This window comes from Equus asinus, chromosome 28, assembly GCF_041296235.1.
Source record: "Equus asinus isolate D_3611 breed Donkey chromosome 28, EquAss-T2T_v2, whole genome shotgun sequence".
NCBI classification, from domain to species: Eukaryota; Metazoa; Chordata; class Mammalia; order Perissodactyla; family Equidae; genus Equus; species Equus asinus.
The window spans coordinates 35,993,437-36,010,284 of NC_091817.1; the positions used below are offsets into that span (position 1 = coordinate 35,993,437).

The 16,848-nt window shown below is 44.1% G+C and overlaps 1 protein-coding gene across 5 annotated transcripts in view; it reads left to right on the top strand.

Annotated features, from left to right (window-relative positions):
- Positions 1–16,848, top strand: part of ZFHX3 (zinc finger homeobox 3) — a 236,962-nt gene that overhangs the window by 185,868 nt on the left and 34,246 nt on the right. For all 5 annotated transcript variants that reach the window (XR_011499124.1, XM_070500768.1, XM_070500767.1 and 2 more), the window contains one exon: positions 9,935–10,042. Coding sequence is in view for 4 of the 5 variants with exons in the window: in XM_070500768.1 (XP_070356869.1) it covers positions 9,935–10,042 (108 nt within the window). In the remaining variant the exon portion in view is untranslated. The remainder of the gene's footprint in view (positions 1–9,934; positions 10,043–16,848) is intronic.

Below are 16,848 nucleotides of genomic sequence, written 5' to 3' on the forward strand. Positions count from 1 at the left end.
CCAGTTTCTCTTTCAATTTGCTTCTTTGCATCTCCTCGCCCAAAATCTTCATTATTCCTGTTGGCGTGGTCAAATCATGTCTCCCCGGCATTGTAAATGCTTTGGGTCTACAAGGCTGCCCCTCACCTTTCTTCCCTTGCTATCATTCTCGTATAGATTGCTTCCATCAGTGTTGATGTTCCCATTACAAGAGCCATCCCACAAGGTTTCACTTACACCCATTAGGTTCTAATCACCATCGTTTAATATCACTTCTGGTACATCCTGTTCATTTCCCAGACACCTTCATTTGTATATAGATGCTTAAGTACACTTTCAAGCCTGCCTTGACTTTTTTTCATCTATGTATTTCTAACATTTTCCAATTAAAAATAAATAAATGGAGAAGCACACCACAGTTTTTGTTTTTGTTTCTTGTCTGTATGTTAAGCATAAGATCTCCCTGACAAGTCAAGTCAGTCTTGACTCACAGGTTGATACCAGTCTTCTTTAATGGAAACTGTTAATTTTTTTTTATTTACACTCTTTCTATCACTCATGTGTGTTTATCTGTCTTGTCTTCTCCCTTCTAACTGTGGAAGCCTGGCAGTGTTTATTTCAAGCAGGGTGTTACTGAAAGACAGATGCTTGTAGGGACCGCTCAGGCCTCACACCTGGAATGTTAAAAAGCTTTCAGGCGGATCTGTTCAGTTGAAAAATGTCCCTTTCTGTAGAGAGGGAGGAGTAGAGGGCACTTGTACCCCCTTAGAGAGGCTCCCCTCCTCATCCCCCCATGTGGTCGTGAATCCCCGGTTCTGACTGTACATCCAGGCACCTTAGATGATGCTTCCAAATCCACTACATGGTTTATTCTGATGAGCAAGCAGATGAGACCACTTATTCCTCCAAGACCCTTTTCCTCCTCCTAACCCCGGCTTTTTTTGCCTTTGCCCAGCAAATATTCTGTCATTAGGACATGACCCTTTACTCTCTCCCCTCCCCCTCTCGTTCTCTATAGCGTACTGAGTTAGAATCAGGATTTTCCTCCACGATTTTGTTTTTAAAGAGGCAGGGGGTTGGGGGGTGGACAGACGACCACCCTTCTTGGTTTCAAGAATTCTGTTTTGCTTGCCTCTTCTTTCCAGAACATTCCAGTTTGGTGTGAAGTTAAACTGTGCAAAATACTGTTTGAAAGAAAGGACGAAAAGAGAAAGGAACTTGTCAAAATGTATTTGTTAGATCACGTTTTAAATGAAGTACAATTGAAGGTAGTTTTTGTCCGAAGAAAGGAAAAAAACCCCGCAAATCCGCTGAGCTCCCCCAGAGCGCACGCCTTTGTCGTCGCCCTGACATTGAAGTGTAATTTTTCATGGTTATTTGGAGTGGAAAATGGGGGGAAGGGGAGAGATGGGCCTGCGATTATTTCCCATAAATGACAACACAATCACATCACGCTCCACTACAAACACGCTCGGGGAAGGTGCCTTTTTACATTTCATGTGTGAGAGTCGCAGCAGCAGTCCTGGCTCTGTAGAACCAGGGAGCTAATCCCCGCTGACTTCAGTTCGCTTCGGAGTCCAGGCCAGGGCTGGATTTCTTGTCTAGAGTGGATTCTGAAACCATTTCAGGGTTGGGTTTGTATTTTACAAACTGGAACTCACGTCTTTCAGTTATTAAAAAAAAAAAAATCTTCCTGTGAATAGCCAACAGGCAAGTCAGCGACATATTTAGTTCCATCGAGCTTTGTCACTGCACACTCGCTTTTATCCTTTCTGCGTTTCTGCAGGGGGCAACCCAGGTGCTTTAGCTGAGAACACAGATAAATGGAACTTGTTGCAATCCTGGCTCGAGGCGTTTCCTCCCTTTTTCTCCTCTCTTGACCCCCACCCACCCCCTTAATTCTAGCATGGTTTTGACACACTGTTCAAATGACCAAGTGGCCTTGCCCGGGAGAGGAAAAATGGCAGGACCCGTCCCTCGCCACACAACGGCAGCATTTTTCACTTCGTGCTCCGGTCTTCTGTGCTGTTCGCACAGGAGGACGATTCAAAGAGAGGACATTTTCTCTGGGAGGCCTGAAAAGGCCGTGGCCACTTTGGACCCATGAAATGCTCTCTCCTGTCAGTGTTCAAGTCAGAGGTGAAATTCAGTAAAAAGCAAACAGAGAGGCCCCCCAGGGTCGGTTCTTGTCGAGCCGGCCCTCGCTTTCTCCAGCAGGGGCCAAACACACTGGCTGCAGCAGGGCCCGGCCTTTCCAGGCTCCCTCTTGCCGCACAGTCCCCATTTTTCTTGTTTCTATAAACAGTGGCAAGATCTTCAAATATACAAAGGCATAAATGGTCTCTATTCTCCAATTAGTCATTTTAATAATACCCGGAGTTGCCTTCAGAGTGTTGATTCTTTTAGCCTGGTGCCAAAAGGCAGGGTTGGTGGGGTGGGGGCGGGAAAGAAGGTCAGGGTGGGGGCAGCGAGGGGCCGAGCTCCTTCAGTGCTGGATTTTCCTGCAGAGCCTCTCCCGGCAGCCCCCTTGGAGGCTGGCAGACCTTCATCGCCTTTCAAGCTCTGTCCAGAAACTCCAGGCACTGCAGCCCCAGGTGTATTTGGGAAATGAACACCTAGTGGTAAAAAGAATTCCTGTAGTAAGATGATCACTGAAAGGAGTCACGTGAAAAAGAACTTGTCATTAGAGGGAGTGTGTCTCCTCTTTTCTGTGTCCTCCAGTTCCTCTCCTGCTCACGTCCTCTTACCTCTCAGAGGACTGAAATCTGTTTTTATAAGTGTCATCTTTGAGAAGGCAGTTTTCTTTAAAACACCAGATAGCAGTTTGGCTGTAAGTTTTTTAAAAGCCAGCAGGTGGGACAGTTCCCTGCAGGAGCGCCAGGCTGTCCCCTGACCATTCATCTGCCTGGTAGAGAAGGGTCCTTGGCAAGATGGTGCGGCCTGGCAGAGAGCTTAGATGGGCGAGAAAATGGAAAATGCTGAAGACAGGGATGACTGGAGGGGGAGACCTAGCTCTGCCTTTCCCAGAGTCTGTCCCTTAAACCCAATGCCAGGGGTCCTAGTGGAGAGAGGGGTTTGAGAGAGGCCGGGCCAGCAGGGCTGTAGGATGCCAGTTTGCCTGTAGTCCACGGGGACCACATACTTTTCACTGAATGCCCTGAAGTTCTAATGTCTATTGGAAAAGAAATAGCCTCTTATCCTGAAAAGGTGGAAAAATATTACACTTCTGATGAATGAATGAACGCTCCAACCTTGGAGCCCCTGCCTGCTCTCCCCACCACTTCACCTCTTCAGGTTTCCTGCCTAGACTTTGGTAGTTGTATCTACTAGTGTTCCACTCACCAGTGTTGATTTGGATCCTAGGCCCTTTGTCTTGTGATTTGGCATTTTCCTCAGTCTACTCCCTGTTAAGATGCAGAAAATGGATGGACAAAGTTTGCCAGCGATTAAAAAGAATATTCAGATTATCCACAAAGAACTTGAGGGTAGACTTGTAAGTGTCGTATTCCATGCGCGTGCCTGAGAACATGCAGTCACCTTTGCCAAGATGCTAAGTGTAAGATGTTTTAAGAGAACAGTTCGCATTTGTGGTGAGCAAAACCACCTTGATTTAAGGGAAAATTTCTGGGGCTGTGGTATTGTCACCCAGAGAACCTAATCGCCCAAAGCTACCTCTCAGGCCGGTTCCAGCCACACTGTCAGGGCTGGAAAGACACCATGGAATACAACCATGGAGTAGATGTTTGAGAAACTGTGTTTCGGAATGTTGCAGGGTAGCTTCTCATGTCCTGGATCTGGGTGTCACTGCGAGGTTGGGATTTAGTCCAGGACCCATGCAGAATCACCTTCTGACAGGACCTGTGGTCACCATTCAGTGAGATCACACTTGCCAAAAAGTCACAGAGGGAGAATGACATAGTTAGTGGCCACCCCTGTGGGTGCAATTACAAGCGTCACCACCACTCACCCTTCCTCCCTGGCTTGGAGAGGGAAGATGGGACTAGAGGTGTCTGTCCATCAGCACTGCAGATCACATCCTGTTACAAGTTCCTATTGTGGCAGAATTTTAATGCACTGGATCTTATTTGAAAAAAGTGGTCTAGACCTTAGCAGTCATCTTTTTTATTGTGGGATTTGATTTGACCTGTATTTGCAAAATAAAGCATGCATATTCTGTAGACTGTTTAAAACCATTTGAGGTTTCCTATGCATAACAAAAGGCCAAGAGGATTGGGCACACGAGAGTGTCCGCCTTGTTTTCCACTTGTGCCGGTCGAGGCTTCAAGAGGACAACCGATTGGCCAGTGTGTCTGGAGCCACAGAATCCAGCATCTACACAGGAGTTACAGGAACCAGAGGACAAGACACCGTCATGGAGTCCCTCCCACTACCCATCACAGAGACTCCAAGCAAAAGTGGCCGCCACCCTCTGTGTCATTCCTGCTGGTCCGAGTGTGCCGGGCCTTTCCCGTCTGCTTTGGTGGTTGTCCTCGGTTAATTAGGTTGAAAATGGAGAAGGGAAAAGCTTTAACCCTATCTTCAAAGTAAGCAGATTGGTTATTTTGTTTTTCAAAGAAGAAGTCCTATATACAATTAAAACTTGTTTCTGGTAAACCTCATTCCAGGAAAGATGAGCTTTTAACAAAAGGCTTTTGACAGCTGCAGGCTATTTCATTTTTTTTAATGCCGAATGAAAAATCAATACATTTTTCTGGGTTATACATATTCAGAACAGGCCTGATATTTCCATTATAATGGAAAGTGGGTGTCTGTGCACATCTCGCCTGTCAGAGCTGCACCACCGCGTTTTCCAAGCCACTGCTAAATATTTCAAACCTGATTTGATTGTGGTTCATGACAGCTAATGTTTCTCAGCTCTTGAGCCTGCCGACAGACAAACGCACTTTATTTTCCCCCCACCCTCAAACATCATTCCCCCCAAAGAAAAAGGAAAGAACAATTTCATTCTTCAGGGATCCCAGATTGGTGTATTATTGAAGTAATGTGATTGCCTGAGAGCCTTGGGTAGAGACACCATGATTCTTAGGAGAATTTCCAAATTTCTCTCCCATCGAGGCTCTATGGGGGCCTTGTCAGGTTTGGGGGAAGGTTTGAATTAATCTACATTATCCTGTTAAGTTAGGAACAGAGGGACTAGTCTTAGTCATTGATTGACTCCCCTTCCTTCAAGTCTGTAAGCGATTGGTAAAATACACCCAATGGACACGGCGCTCAGCCCCAGTAGGGTGATCTGTATCGTTTTTTAGCAACTGGCAAGTTTTCTTGGGTAGCACGTTTGAAGAGTGTGTGCGGTGGTAGCGAGTGCCGACTTCATGGTGAGGGCACCTCTATCTTTGCTTCCACTGGTGCTCCTTCTACAAACCAATTTCCAGGTTCATAAAACTATTGCAAATCCCTATGGGGTTGCCAACTGGCACACGTGCCTCTTTTGGGAGCAGAGTTCACCACAGACTGGGAAATCATGCCATCACCTTCACCAACATGATAAGTAATAAGGTATGTTAAGAGAACAATTTGCGTTTGTGGTAAGGAAAACCACCTTGATTGAAGGGAAATTTCTAGGGCTGTGTTGTCATCACCCCTCAGAATCCTAAGCTGCCCTAGAAACGCTTCCCTTTTAGATTATATTTATCTGCTGAAATTTTTATACCTGAGAGCTCTGCCCTTAACCAGGAGACATGAGTGACGTGAGCAGGCTGGGTTTGGCCCAAGTGCTAGTAAGTGCCGCCTGGGAGAGGCAGTTGTAAAAAGGAGGTGGTAATGGAAATAGATTTTTTTAAAGGCATTCAGTCACTGTTTTACATGGAAGTTGGAGGCAGAGGGGACACCAGGAAGACCTTTCAGTTATTCAGAATTTGCTTCTATTTCCCCAGCCCTTTAACATGAAAATACATCCAAAGAGGAGGGTGCCCTAGATTCAGGGCTACTGTGGAGGGTGTCCATCTAAGTAGGCTCCTGCGGGGGGTTTAAAGGCGCCTTCTCTGGGGTCTTCTAAAAAATAGATATTCTGTCTGGGATGTGCTGTGCCTGCTGCCTCCTGCCAAGCACCAGCGGGGCAAAGGGAGCTGAGATGACCTCCTCCCGTAGGTCCTGGCTGCCCCTTGAGAAAGCATTCCTCGTTTCTTCTGGTTGGGTTCTGAAATATTATTAAACTGTTTGAGGAGAAGATGGTTTTGATTTGTCTGTTTCGGCCTTAAAAATGGCACAGTGGCTGTTGTATGTCTTGGTGAAGGAAAGCAACTTCATCTTCTGAGGGAAAGACAGGATTTTCCAGATAAAACCGGATCATTGGTCCACCAGGTCTTCATTTGTTCCCACCACCTGTCAGTAGCTGATATTATAGAAAAAAAAAAATCCGCTTCTGTAATGACCCCAGCCAGTTGCCACTGACTTCACGGGGGAAAATGCGATCTGTGATCTGTGGGGAAAAACCCTCCCCTCCACCCTGTGTTCTATCAGCATGTGGGTATCAATTATACATTCCTAAAGGGGACGAGGGCCAGATAACCCCAGCCTGGAGCTCAGAGTGTGGACGCAGCTCTCTCTTTCGGAGCTTGGTGCCATTGTGTCCCTAGTGCCCACGTGTTCCCAGTGCAGGGAGACCAGGCCCTTCCTGTGGGTGCCTGAGGCCTGGATCTTAGTGGGGTCACTTTAGGCTTTGGGGACCAATAAAACATACCCCGCCTACAAAGCACTGTGGGCCTGAGCTGTCCAGATGAATTCATAGTTTGTATCTCTGTTTTTTAATCATTTCTCTGCCTTTATTGGTATTCAGAACTCACAGTTTTCTGGTTACTGTCAGCCTGGGCTTTCATCCATTTTAAAGAGCTATTTTTCCTCTTGCTGTTGATGATGATGGTATAAAGACAGATGGTGTAACTGCTTATGAATGTCCTATTTTATTTCCCCGGGACCAGACAGTTCACTTGAAGATGTATATTATTTCCACATGCTCAGGTTAGGCGTCCCAGACGGTGTCTGCCTCCTGCAGCTAGCTGCCCTTCCAGGCCTCGCCATGCAGAGGGCGACACCTGTACGTCAGACATGGAACTGCAGAGAAGTACCTAATTGGCTGAATGGGACCTGGTTTTTAGCTGGGGGTGAGGACAGTGATCCGGCTTGTAAAGGAAGCTGGCTTGTCCAGGAGTTTCTTAATCATTTCTTCTTCCACCAAGTATATAAAAGCCTTTTAATGAATGAGTCATAAATGACAATATTAAACCTAGGAACTCCAAAAGAAGAAGACTTGATTTTTAAATCTTAAAATAAAAGGAGAGGAAAGAAAGAGAGAGAAGAAAAATAAGTTCCTGAATTAATCTCTGTTGTCTTGTCACCTCGTTGGAACTCAGCGGCCTTCACTTTTCTGCTTGTAGTAAGACAGGGAGGGAAGAAAGCAAAGACGCAAGTAGGCTTATAGAATGAGGGCTCAGGAATAGTCACAAAGCACTGTGCAGTTTCCTTGCTCATTGCATCAATGATGTGCTGATTCTTCACACTCTCTATCTTCTGAATAGATTTGTTTGGAAAGGTTCAGAGAACTGGGGTCAATGCCAGAGTGACCAGGAGTTCTTACCTTTCTGCTTAGATGGCTGCAGCCCACATAAAGTGTAGGAGGGAGGTGCTGGCCTTGGAGATTGCCTCCCATTGGGCAAATTCCTTCCCTCCTCTGCAGAGCAGCACCTTCAGACACTGTTCATCACCACATCAGGGTGTTCTCTGTTTTGTGGGTGTCAGACTGTCTCCATCTAAGGTGATAATGTGTGTGTGTGCGCGCAGCGCATGATGGAGAGGAGAGGCCATTGAGCCACCCCTTTGCATCGTCAAATTTGATTAATGTATCAGTACTACAGATATTTTATATCACAGCATATATTGGAGCAAATGAGTATATTTTAAGAGATACTTTGCGTAGACCCAATTTAATAATATTGAGACTGAATACTAGTATCACCATTCAAAGATGGATTTTATAATTACAGTGTTGAACAATTTTATCAAAAGCTTTAAAATGTGAATTTAACATCCTTCCCGGACATAATTAAGATGGTACATATGTCATCCTGTGTAACTTGCTTGTTATAGCTCTACTAATACTTGTATATATATCTTTTCCTCTACTAAACGATGTATAGTGTTAATATGGCATTGTATATCTGATTGACTTGAAGCCATGGCTGCCTGATTTTCCTCTGTTTGAACTAAAGGTGGGGGCAGGAAGATTGGCTGTTAACTGTTCTAGGCACTGAGACAGAAAGGAGACGTAGAAATTGTATGTGGAGGCCTCTTAGTTGGAGATGAAAATAAGGAGTATCTTATTTCATCTGTGTTCCCTATGACTGCCTCATAAATCCCCTATTAGTGGTAATGAAGAAAGAATGTTCCCTGACCCCTAGTTCAGTTTTCCAGTACTTGGACTTCCATTGCGTTTTGGGGAAGAATTAGGAAAATCTGACTCTAAATAGATACTTTCTTCCTCAAGTGTTTTATAAACCTTCTGAGGTCAATTTACTTTGAATTCCTTTTACTTCCTTTGTGAGATGAAATTTAGAAGCTATTTTCTGGAGGTTTGGAGGGTATTAGTACCTTGAAATATTAAAAAGTAGAACTGAATTTGGAGGGACTTAGGTGACATTGGACAGAGCCCCAAATCCATAGCCCTAGATTGGACACTAATACGTGGTCCCAGTGAGGTCTGGTCCAGTGCTGGCCTCGGGTGACGGATGTGGACAGCCAGGCTTTCATGTCTCTATACCCAGGAAGGTGTGCTCTTCAAAAGTGTCCTAATCATTTCATCAGTAGCCTACCTTGGTTTGCCTGCCTTATTCATTCATTTAGCCCATTCTTAATGAATGTTTTGGATAATGATCCAAAGGGCCAGGAGAACAAGAGAGAAATGTCTCACTTCCTTTCCCTCATCATTTAGGATATCTTATCCCCTCTTCCCCACTTGGCCACATGGCATTTTACTTCATGATTAACCTAATGTTGCAAATGACCATTCTTCTACCTTTACTAAAGCATTGTGTGTTGACCTGGAGAGAATTTCCTTGGTCAGTTTTAAACCAATGGTGGGTAAAGAATAGAATGCCTTCAAAAGGAAAGTCTATGATTCTGTTAAAAAATTTTTTTCCCTGAAGCAGCGTCCCACATGCCACAAGTAGAAGGACCCACAACTAAAATATACAACCATGTACTGGGGGGATTTGGGAGAAAAAGCAGAAAAAAAAAAGATTGGCAACAGTTGTTAGCTCAGGTGCCAGTCTTTAAAAAAAAAAAAAAATTTCCCCCTTTCTCTACAAATCTAACTTCTTGCCACTGATGCTTGATGTGCTCACGGATGTCATTTGTTTTCTAGAACTCTTCATATTGATGAAATCATATCACTGATATTCTTTGACTCTTAGAATATGACTGACTATAAAAAGAACTCCTGCCGTGTTCTGGCACATGCACAGGCACTGCAAGGCCTATGAGGGGTCAGTGATTGGGTTTAGTCTAATTCGATGCCAGGACACGCTGGGGTTGGAGCTAGGCAAAAAGCAAACATGTGGGTCCTCTTTTGCATTTTGAAGTATAAAAGACTTGCCTGCAACTTTAGGAATTCAGCTGGAGTTATTTCTTCAACAGAATTGGCTTTTCAATAAGAAGAACTCAAATGAGGCATTCGGCATCCATCTGGAAATACCTAATGACCACATGTCTAGAGCAAGTCATAAGCTCATACCAACAAGAAGGGAAGGAAAGTCCCCACTGCTTACCCAGACCTCGGCATATCCATAGTGCAGTCAGCCTTTCAGGGGCCACTGGGAGGAGAAGAGGGATAGTCATTGGTGTCTGTGTTTTATGGTTGGCAGTTCTTTGGAATTAGGAGCCAAGAGTCCTTTATCTTCTGTCTAGTTTTAATCATTGACATTTTGTTTTTCTTCTATTTTAGAAGAAGCCATTGAAGATGGTGAAGGGCCCAGTGAAACAGCTGCTGATCCAGAGGAGGTTGCTAAAGACCAAGAGAGTGGAGGCGAGAAGGACCAGAGCAAGTGGACAGGTAGTGTGTGTGGCTGCCCTCGAGCTCCTGAGGTTTCTCCCCTGGAAGACTGGGGCTAAAAGTCAGAGAGCAGACGCATCCTTAATCTACCCAGAAAAGCCATGTTGGCTCTGCGGGTGGGAGAGGGATTTTGTTTTGCTTTTGCTTTATTGAGTGGTCATCTTCATTCTCCTTCTATAATGTTATACTAAGGAATTTAAAAAGTTTTTTAAATGGCCCAAAAGCCAGCTTGTTTATTGAGTATCCAGGTGTCTGGCTCTGTGTTAGGAACGTCTGTGTTTTTGAGGTTGCATTTCTTCAGCAGCTCTTCCCCGTTGTTGTTTTGCCCTTGATGTGATCCTTCCTCCGCTGAAGTCCAGTTGCCTGTCTCACCTACTCCCAGGCCCAGCACGGGGATCTGCCTTGTGGAACTTGACTGGGATCATCCCTGAATCTCTAAGGAGTCAGCAGTGAAGTGGGGGCTTCATCTTGCATTTGGGGGCCCGAGCAGCCTCTGCCTATTCCTGGTGTCCTACCTTGCCTCCAGGGCGAGCACCCACACCCTGAAATGCACCCAAGGGGAGGCAGGTGGTGCAGCCAGGCAAGAGGATGTCTTAGCAAAAGCAGACGAAATTGAAGAAGTCAGGAAAGGAAGTGCTATTTCTGGAAAAGCTGGTGTTGAGAGGGAGGAAGCAGCCATCTCTTGTGATGATAAGATTTCTGTATTGAGGAAAAGAAGAGCTGAGACTAGGAAGAAAAGCTTAGGTTTTTCTGAGGAGGAGCAAAGTCTTTTCTAGGAATGCTTATCGGGACAGCTAAGTCTCCCAGAAACCACCATAATAATTAGAGGAAATGACATGACAAGCAACAGAAATTATTTTATTTGGTCAACCTATTATTACTGCCTTCCATTATTAATATTGTAATACTTTGATTTTTTTGAGAAAATATTTACCTTCTGGAGTCTGTATTGGTTGGGCCTTTGTTACTTTTCCAGGCACGACTGTTCTTAAATCATGGTCAGTGTTGGCCTTCAGTATTTAAACAATATACAGAATCTTGGAGAGAGGCCAGAGGAGAGCAATGAAAATGACTGAAGGCTGAGAAATATTACCTCTGAGAAGAGCTTGAAGAAATTGGGGCTATTCGGCCTGGAAAATAGAAATTTGAGAGGTAGCATAACAGCTTCCAAATACCGGGAGGGATCCGGCAGAGTAGGCCCTGTGCCCCTGTTCTGTTTCCTGGAGACAAGGACAGGGCGTGACTGCAGCTGAGCAAATGGACGGGCACGCCAGGTGGATTTTACTGTCCTTGCTGCTTATCGTCTGTCCCCTTTCCACCTGGGATCTGTGGCGTCCAGAGGCCTGTGCTCGAGAGAATGCTGAGGGATAGGGCCAAGCCCCCTAGGAAGATTCGGAAGGTGGGACCAGGGAGTAGGGATTGACAGTCTGTGCTCAAAGGCCCTGAGTGTGGGGAGAGGATCATCCTGTGTTGCCTTGCATGGACCAAGATCCCAGTTTGTGCTGTAATTTTAAGGTGAGATCTAAACAAACTTTGCAGATAGCAATTAAACATACCTGCCCAGAGGAGGTGAACTAGGGAAGAGGATTTCACAAACAGAGTTTGAAGACTGAGTAACCGTCCAGACCATCTATCCTTTGTTTTCATGGTTTGGGTGCGTGGTTTCTAAGCCTGGCTCTGCCATTTTCTAGCTGTGTGGCCTTGCTCAAGGCACCTTAGCTTTTCTGTGCTTCTGTTTCCTCTAGTGGGATGAGGATTAAAAACAGTACCGACTTCCACAGGAGCACTGTGAGGATTGTTTGAATATGGGAAGTTTAGAACAGTGCCTGGCGTACAGTAAGCTCTTTATCAGGAGGGGTTTTGTTTTTTGTTTTGTTTTTAGTTTAGTTAAATAAGATGAGGAAAACTAGTGGCAGTCTCTCTTCAGGTTCTCCCATATGAGTGTGAAACTGTTGCCAGGCAGCATGTGGCTTTTGGGAATTTGAGAAGCTGAGGGGGAACAACACACAAGGATTTAGTGAGATCATGCAAATGATATTTGGTGCATATGCTCCCCGCATCCTGTGTGCTAAGGACACTAAGAAAAAAAACAAAAAGCCACCATTTGCAAAGCTCCTACTGTGTGCCAAGGCCTGTGCCGGGCACTTTGTGCTTCTCTAATCCCTACACCTGTTCAGGGTAAGCTCTGTTAAGGGCAGTTCAATGAACTCTCATGCAGTGTTTATAATTCAGTGGTAGTGAGTTTTCTCAGTGCAAGTGGACACGCTAGGCCTTCAGGAGCCTACTGAAAGACTTAAAATGAGCACCATAAAAATGAATGTCTTTAATAAGACTCTACTTTCTCATTCATTCATTCCAGCAACAGGCCATATTTAATCTTTATCTCCAAAAGACAGAGATGAGACAGACAGAGACAGAATGGATGAATAACTCAGAGGTGCACCTTGCCAGTTGCACGGTAGTAAAGAGAGAAGGGAAAATTCTTTTCTGACTCCTTCAAATGATCCTCTTTTGACCTGAAGCATAATTTTGTCTGTATCATCTGAGTGTGTAATGACAGGCTTTATTAAGGTACTTGGGCTGATTTGATCTTGGAATCGATACAGGTGCCAGCAACCTCTTCCAAGCTTTCTTTGGGATCCTTAGTATTTTATAAAAAATATCTGCCTTTGTTCCATTTATTCCCGAAATTGAGCTGTTCCTGTCTGATTAAATGTGATGGGGAGTGCTTCCTCCCAGCAAATAAATAAATAGTGATTTCACAATTTGTACTGTTGATTAATGGCTGCTCATGATGCAGATTAATAATATTTCAAATGGGCCTGGATAATTGGCATTTTCTCAGCTATTGATTATGTAGTTTGGGGGTTTGTACAGGAATGGATAATCTTTACTAAAAATTCTTAATTATTTTTACATTGGAATGGGACTCCTGATTTCCTTTTTGGTGTCCATTGGTAACCCTCTCTGGGCTTCTTTTATTTAGATTCGGGTATTTTACCTTGAGTGGCAGCAAGACAAGTAAGATAGTGATTTGACCACGGTAGCATCAATCCCACAGTCAGTGGCGGGGCACCAGGCACAGTTCCACTGATCACAAGTTCTGTGAGAGTATGGCCTTGCCTTCAGGGAATGTCACACTCTACTGGGGATTTCAGTAATGCCCACAGTCATCAGAACACTATTACTATAGATCAGTGCTATGCCCTGGAACTTTCTGTGCTGATAGAAATGTTCTGCATCTATGCTGTAGAGCATATGAAAAGGTTAAGCACTTGAAATGTGTCTAGTACCACTGAGGAGCTGAATTTTAAATTTTATTTAATGTTAATGAATTTAAATTGAGCTAGCCACGTGTGGCTAGTGGCTACCATACTGGACAATGCAGCTGACGATATTCAAAAGGAGCAAAACTAACCCTGAAAGAATGCATTACAGATATAATAACTTTCCAGTTATTATAGAGGCTACATTAAGCTCTGACTCTGTGCCCGGCACCCATCTAGTGTGTCACACCTGTCCTTCCCAATAGGCATGCTATGAATGGCTTACAGGTGCACAGGTATTGATCCCTGCAGCCTTTGGGTTGGCCAGGTGGGGCTGGGGGCTGCTGAGGCCAGGGTCAACTGCAACTTCATCTATTTATAGTAATTTACCGTCATTTTCTGTGTGTGCCATGATGTGAAAAGGAGTTGGGAAGCACTGCTTTATACACATGATTTTATTGGATTCTCACCCCCACTCTATGAAATGATATTGTAAGTAACCACCTTCCTCCCCTGCAATTTTGCAGATAAGTAAACTGAGCCCTGGAGAGCTCAGGCAAGTTGCCAAAAGTCATGTGGACAGGTTCAGAATTGCATATTGGCTGTGAGACTAACCCTGAGGGCAGAGCCCAAGCTCTTACCAGTATGCTATACCACCTCTCCGAGATTGGAATTTTTCAGTCCAATCTAGTTTTCATCTGCCTTCCACGTATGGGGAGTAGCACTCTCCTCAAGTTGTATGGTGGTAACAGTAACACGACAGCCACCTGTATGTTTAAAATGAGTGGGATTGTCATCTATGAATATGCTTTGTAGTAAGTCAGCCTCGTGCTCAGTCTGAAAGCATGTTGGTGAAGTGGAAAGACCTCTCTAGATTAGGAGTCAGGAAGCTCACCAGTTAGCGAATGACCTTGGTTAAGGGACTTGGCCTCTTGGAGCCTTAGATGCCTCATCTGTAAAATGTGGTCAAGTGACACCCATCAGCCCCAGCTACCTAGGGTTCCATGATGGCAAGTGGTGGCACACGTACAAGCCCTTGGTAGACACTGTGGGGTCACATCTACTCAAGGCAAGTGTGAATCACTCTGTGGGCCAACAGAGGGTGAAGACAGTTCTTTGAAGCAAAGCCTCTTCCCTAATGCACAGCTATTTCTGCCATCCAACTTTGTGGTTTTCTTTTTTGAGATGTGAAAGTGATCCCTTGTTCTCTTTTAGCATTGTAGATTTGAAAGTGTGTGTTCTAGATTAAAGAGCCCCCAGTGTTAGCAACTGAACAATAATTAATGCAGTGATTATCCAATCAATCATTAATTGCTATAAATTAAGTGATATACAATTAATGTGATGCTTTATCACCAATAATTAGGGGAAAAATTGAACTCCTGGCAAAGAATCATAGCAAGATGGTATTTAAATCCTGTAGCCACCATGGTTTCCAGCCACAGAGCACTGAGCTGGGTCTAGTTAAGCAAATTTCAGACAAGATGACTAGGGGGTATTGGAGCTTTAAAAAACAGAAAAAATGGGACAGTAGCCCAACTTAAAATGACAACATGATAATGCTTCAGAAATCACTAACTGATGTCCACATTTATATTTTTGTAAAATTTTGAATTAGAATTGTAGTTTGAGTGTTGTTTTTCTAGGGGAATGGCCTGAAGGGATTTCATTTTATTAATTTTTTTTAAATCCATGATGCTCACCTAATACAGAGCAATTAGTGCAGTGGAGCGTCCCTGATTTGAATCTATGGAAGACTGCTATTAAAGGAGGTATTAATGGGCTAGCGAGGTCTGGGCAACTGTTAGGGAAAAGTATGTTTATGGAATATGGTGCTGCCAGGCATGATTTCAATCAGATTTGACATGTTTAACATAAATGTATAGTATATGGCTCTTGCTGCGTATGAATAATTCCTACAGACCCACTACCTTTCTAATTATTGAGGTTGAAAAAAAGCAGGTCAGGCACATCCTGGTGGAAATCTATTACGAGCCCTCCCTTTATTCTCCCTGTTGTTTACAGCTTTGTGTAAACAGGGATGCCATTGTATGGGCAACTTAGTGCCTGAAATGTAATCTGTGACAGAGAAGTGAAAGGGGGAAAAAATGCTTTTTAAAAAAAAAAAAAAAATTGAGTCCATAAAGACAAAAGAAGGTATGTGCTGAGAGGAAGCATTATGTGTTAGGAGAAGCACTGGGCTTTCCGTAGGCTGCGTGATCTTAGGTCTCTGGACCTCAGTTTCAAAATGTAAAAAATGGCACGTTGAACTCAGTGGGTTCTTGCAGTTCTGCAACTCCTTAAAAATAGAATTGGAGGAGGAACAGTTGTACAGTAGTGTAGAATCTTGGAGGATATTAATTTCTAAAGTCAGAATGCTGGTAACTTTGAAGGATTTCCCTAGTCTATGGCTAGTTGAGATAGCGTGGATCAGGAGCCTGGATAAAGAGCTCAGATAGGCCTCTTAGACTTTTTCCATGAAGGTCGGACAGTACCAAGTCCGCCTTTCTTGGTGGGACATCAGAGTATCACATTCTCTCACCTAGTCCTGTGTTACTGGGACCCATCACATTGTGTTGTCAGAGCTTAGTGTGATGAGGACATCATGGAGAGATCCTTAGAGACTCACATGGGTAACTGTGAGTGGCTACCCATATCCCAGCCTTGTTGGCTGGAAACCAGGCCATTCACCACTGCCACACCTCTACAAAAATCAATTTGGCCTAATTCTGTGTCCTTCCAGTAGTTGGTTCCATTTCTTCACCTCACGCAAAGGTAGATTTGTCTTTGCAGTAGGGTGTGTTGGGGGGAATGCTGGGAGCCTGGCTGGTATGGCCACTTTGTGGTTCACATTCTTGCCAGCAGAAACTGTTTTTGGTTTTACGTTTTCACACACAGATTGGAATTGTGTGGCTATGTCAGCTTTTCCAGAGCCCACCTCTGCTCCCTACCCTCTTTTTTTTCCCAGGCCACTTTCAGTGGAACTTGGCTGCTTAAAGTCACTGCAGGCAGAATTCTGTCTCACAATTGAAAACAAACCATTTGAACTATTTTTATGTCGGGAAGCAAAAATAGATATAGGGTGTGGTGTATATCTGGACTCGCCTGAATTCCAGTAATTCAAAGGTCTTGGCTTTGAGAACTTATATTGTAAGTCATAGGAGAGATGGGGACCACATCAGTTGAGCAAATATTTTGTGTGCAGATATCTAAGGCAGATAGAGGATATGCAAGAAAGTAAGGAGCTCACTTTCTAGATGGGACATCATATGTAATCACATAACTATGGTATAGTGTAATGAGAATTATCATCAAGGTATGGATAAAAGGCACTGAAAGTGCAGATTAAGGAGCAAATCATTTTTCATCGTTATAGAAATACCTTATAGATTTGCATATTATTCTTGCAAAGGGGCTGTGTTAATCTTCCGTGCTTTGTTTCAGTTTAGCTTTGTGCTGATGGGAAGTACCTCTGTTATTAGAATCATGATCATGATTTAAAAAAAAATACCGTGGTGCCTTTCTCATGGGATATCAGAG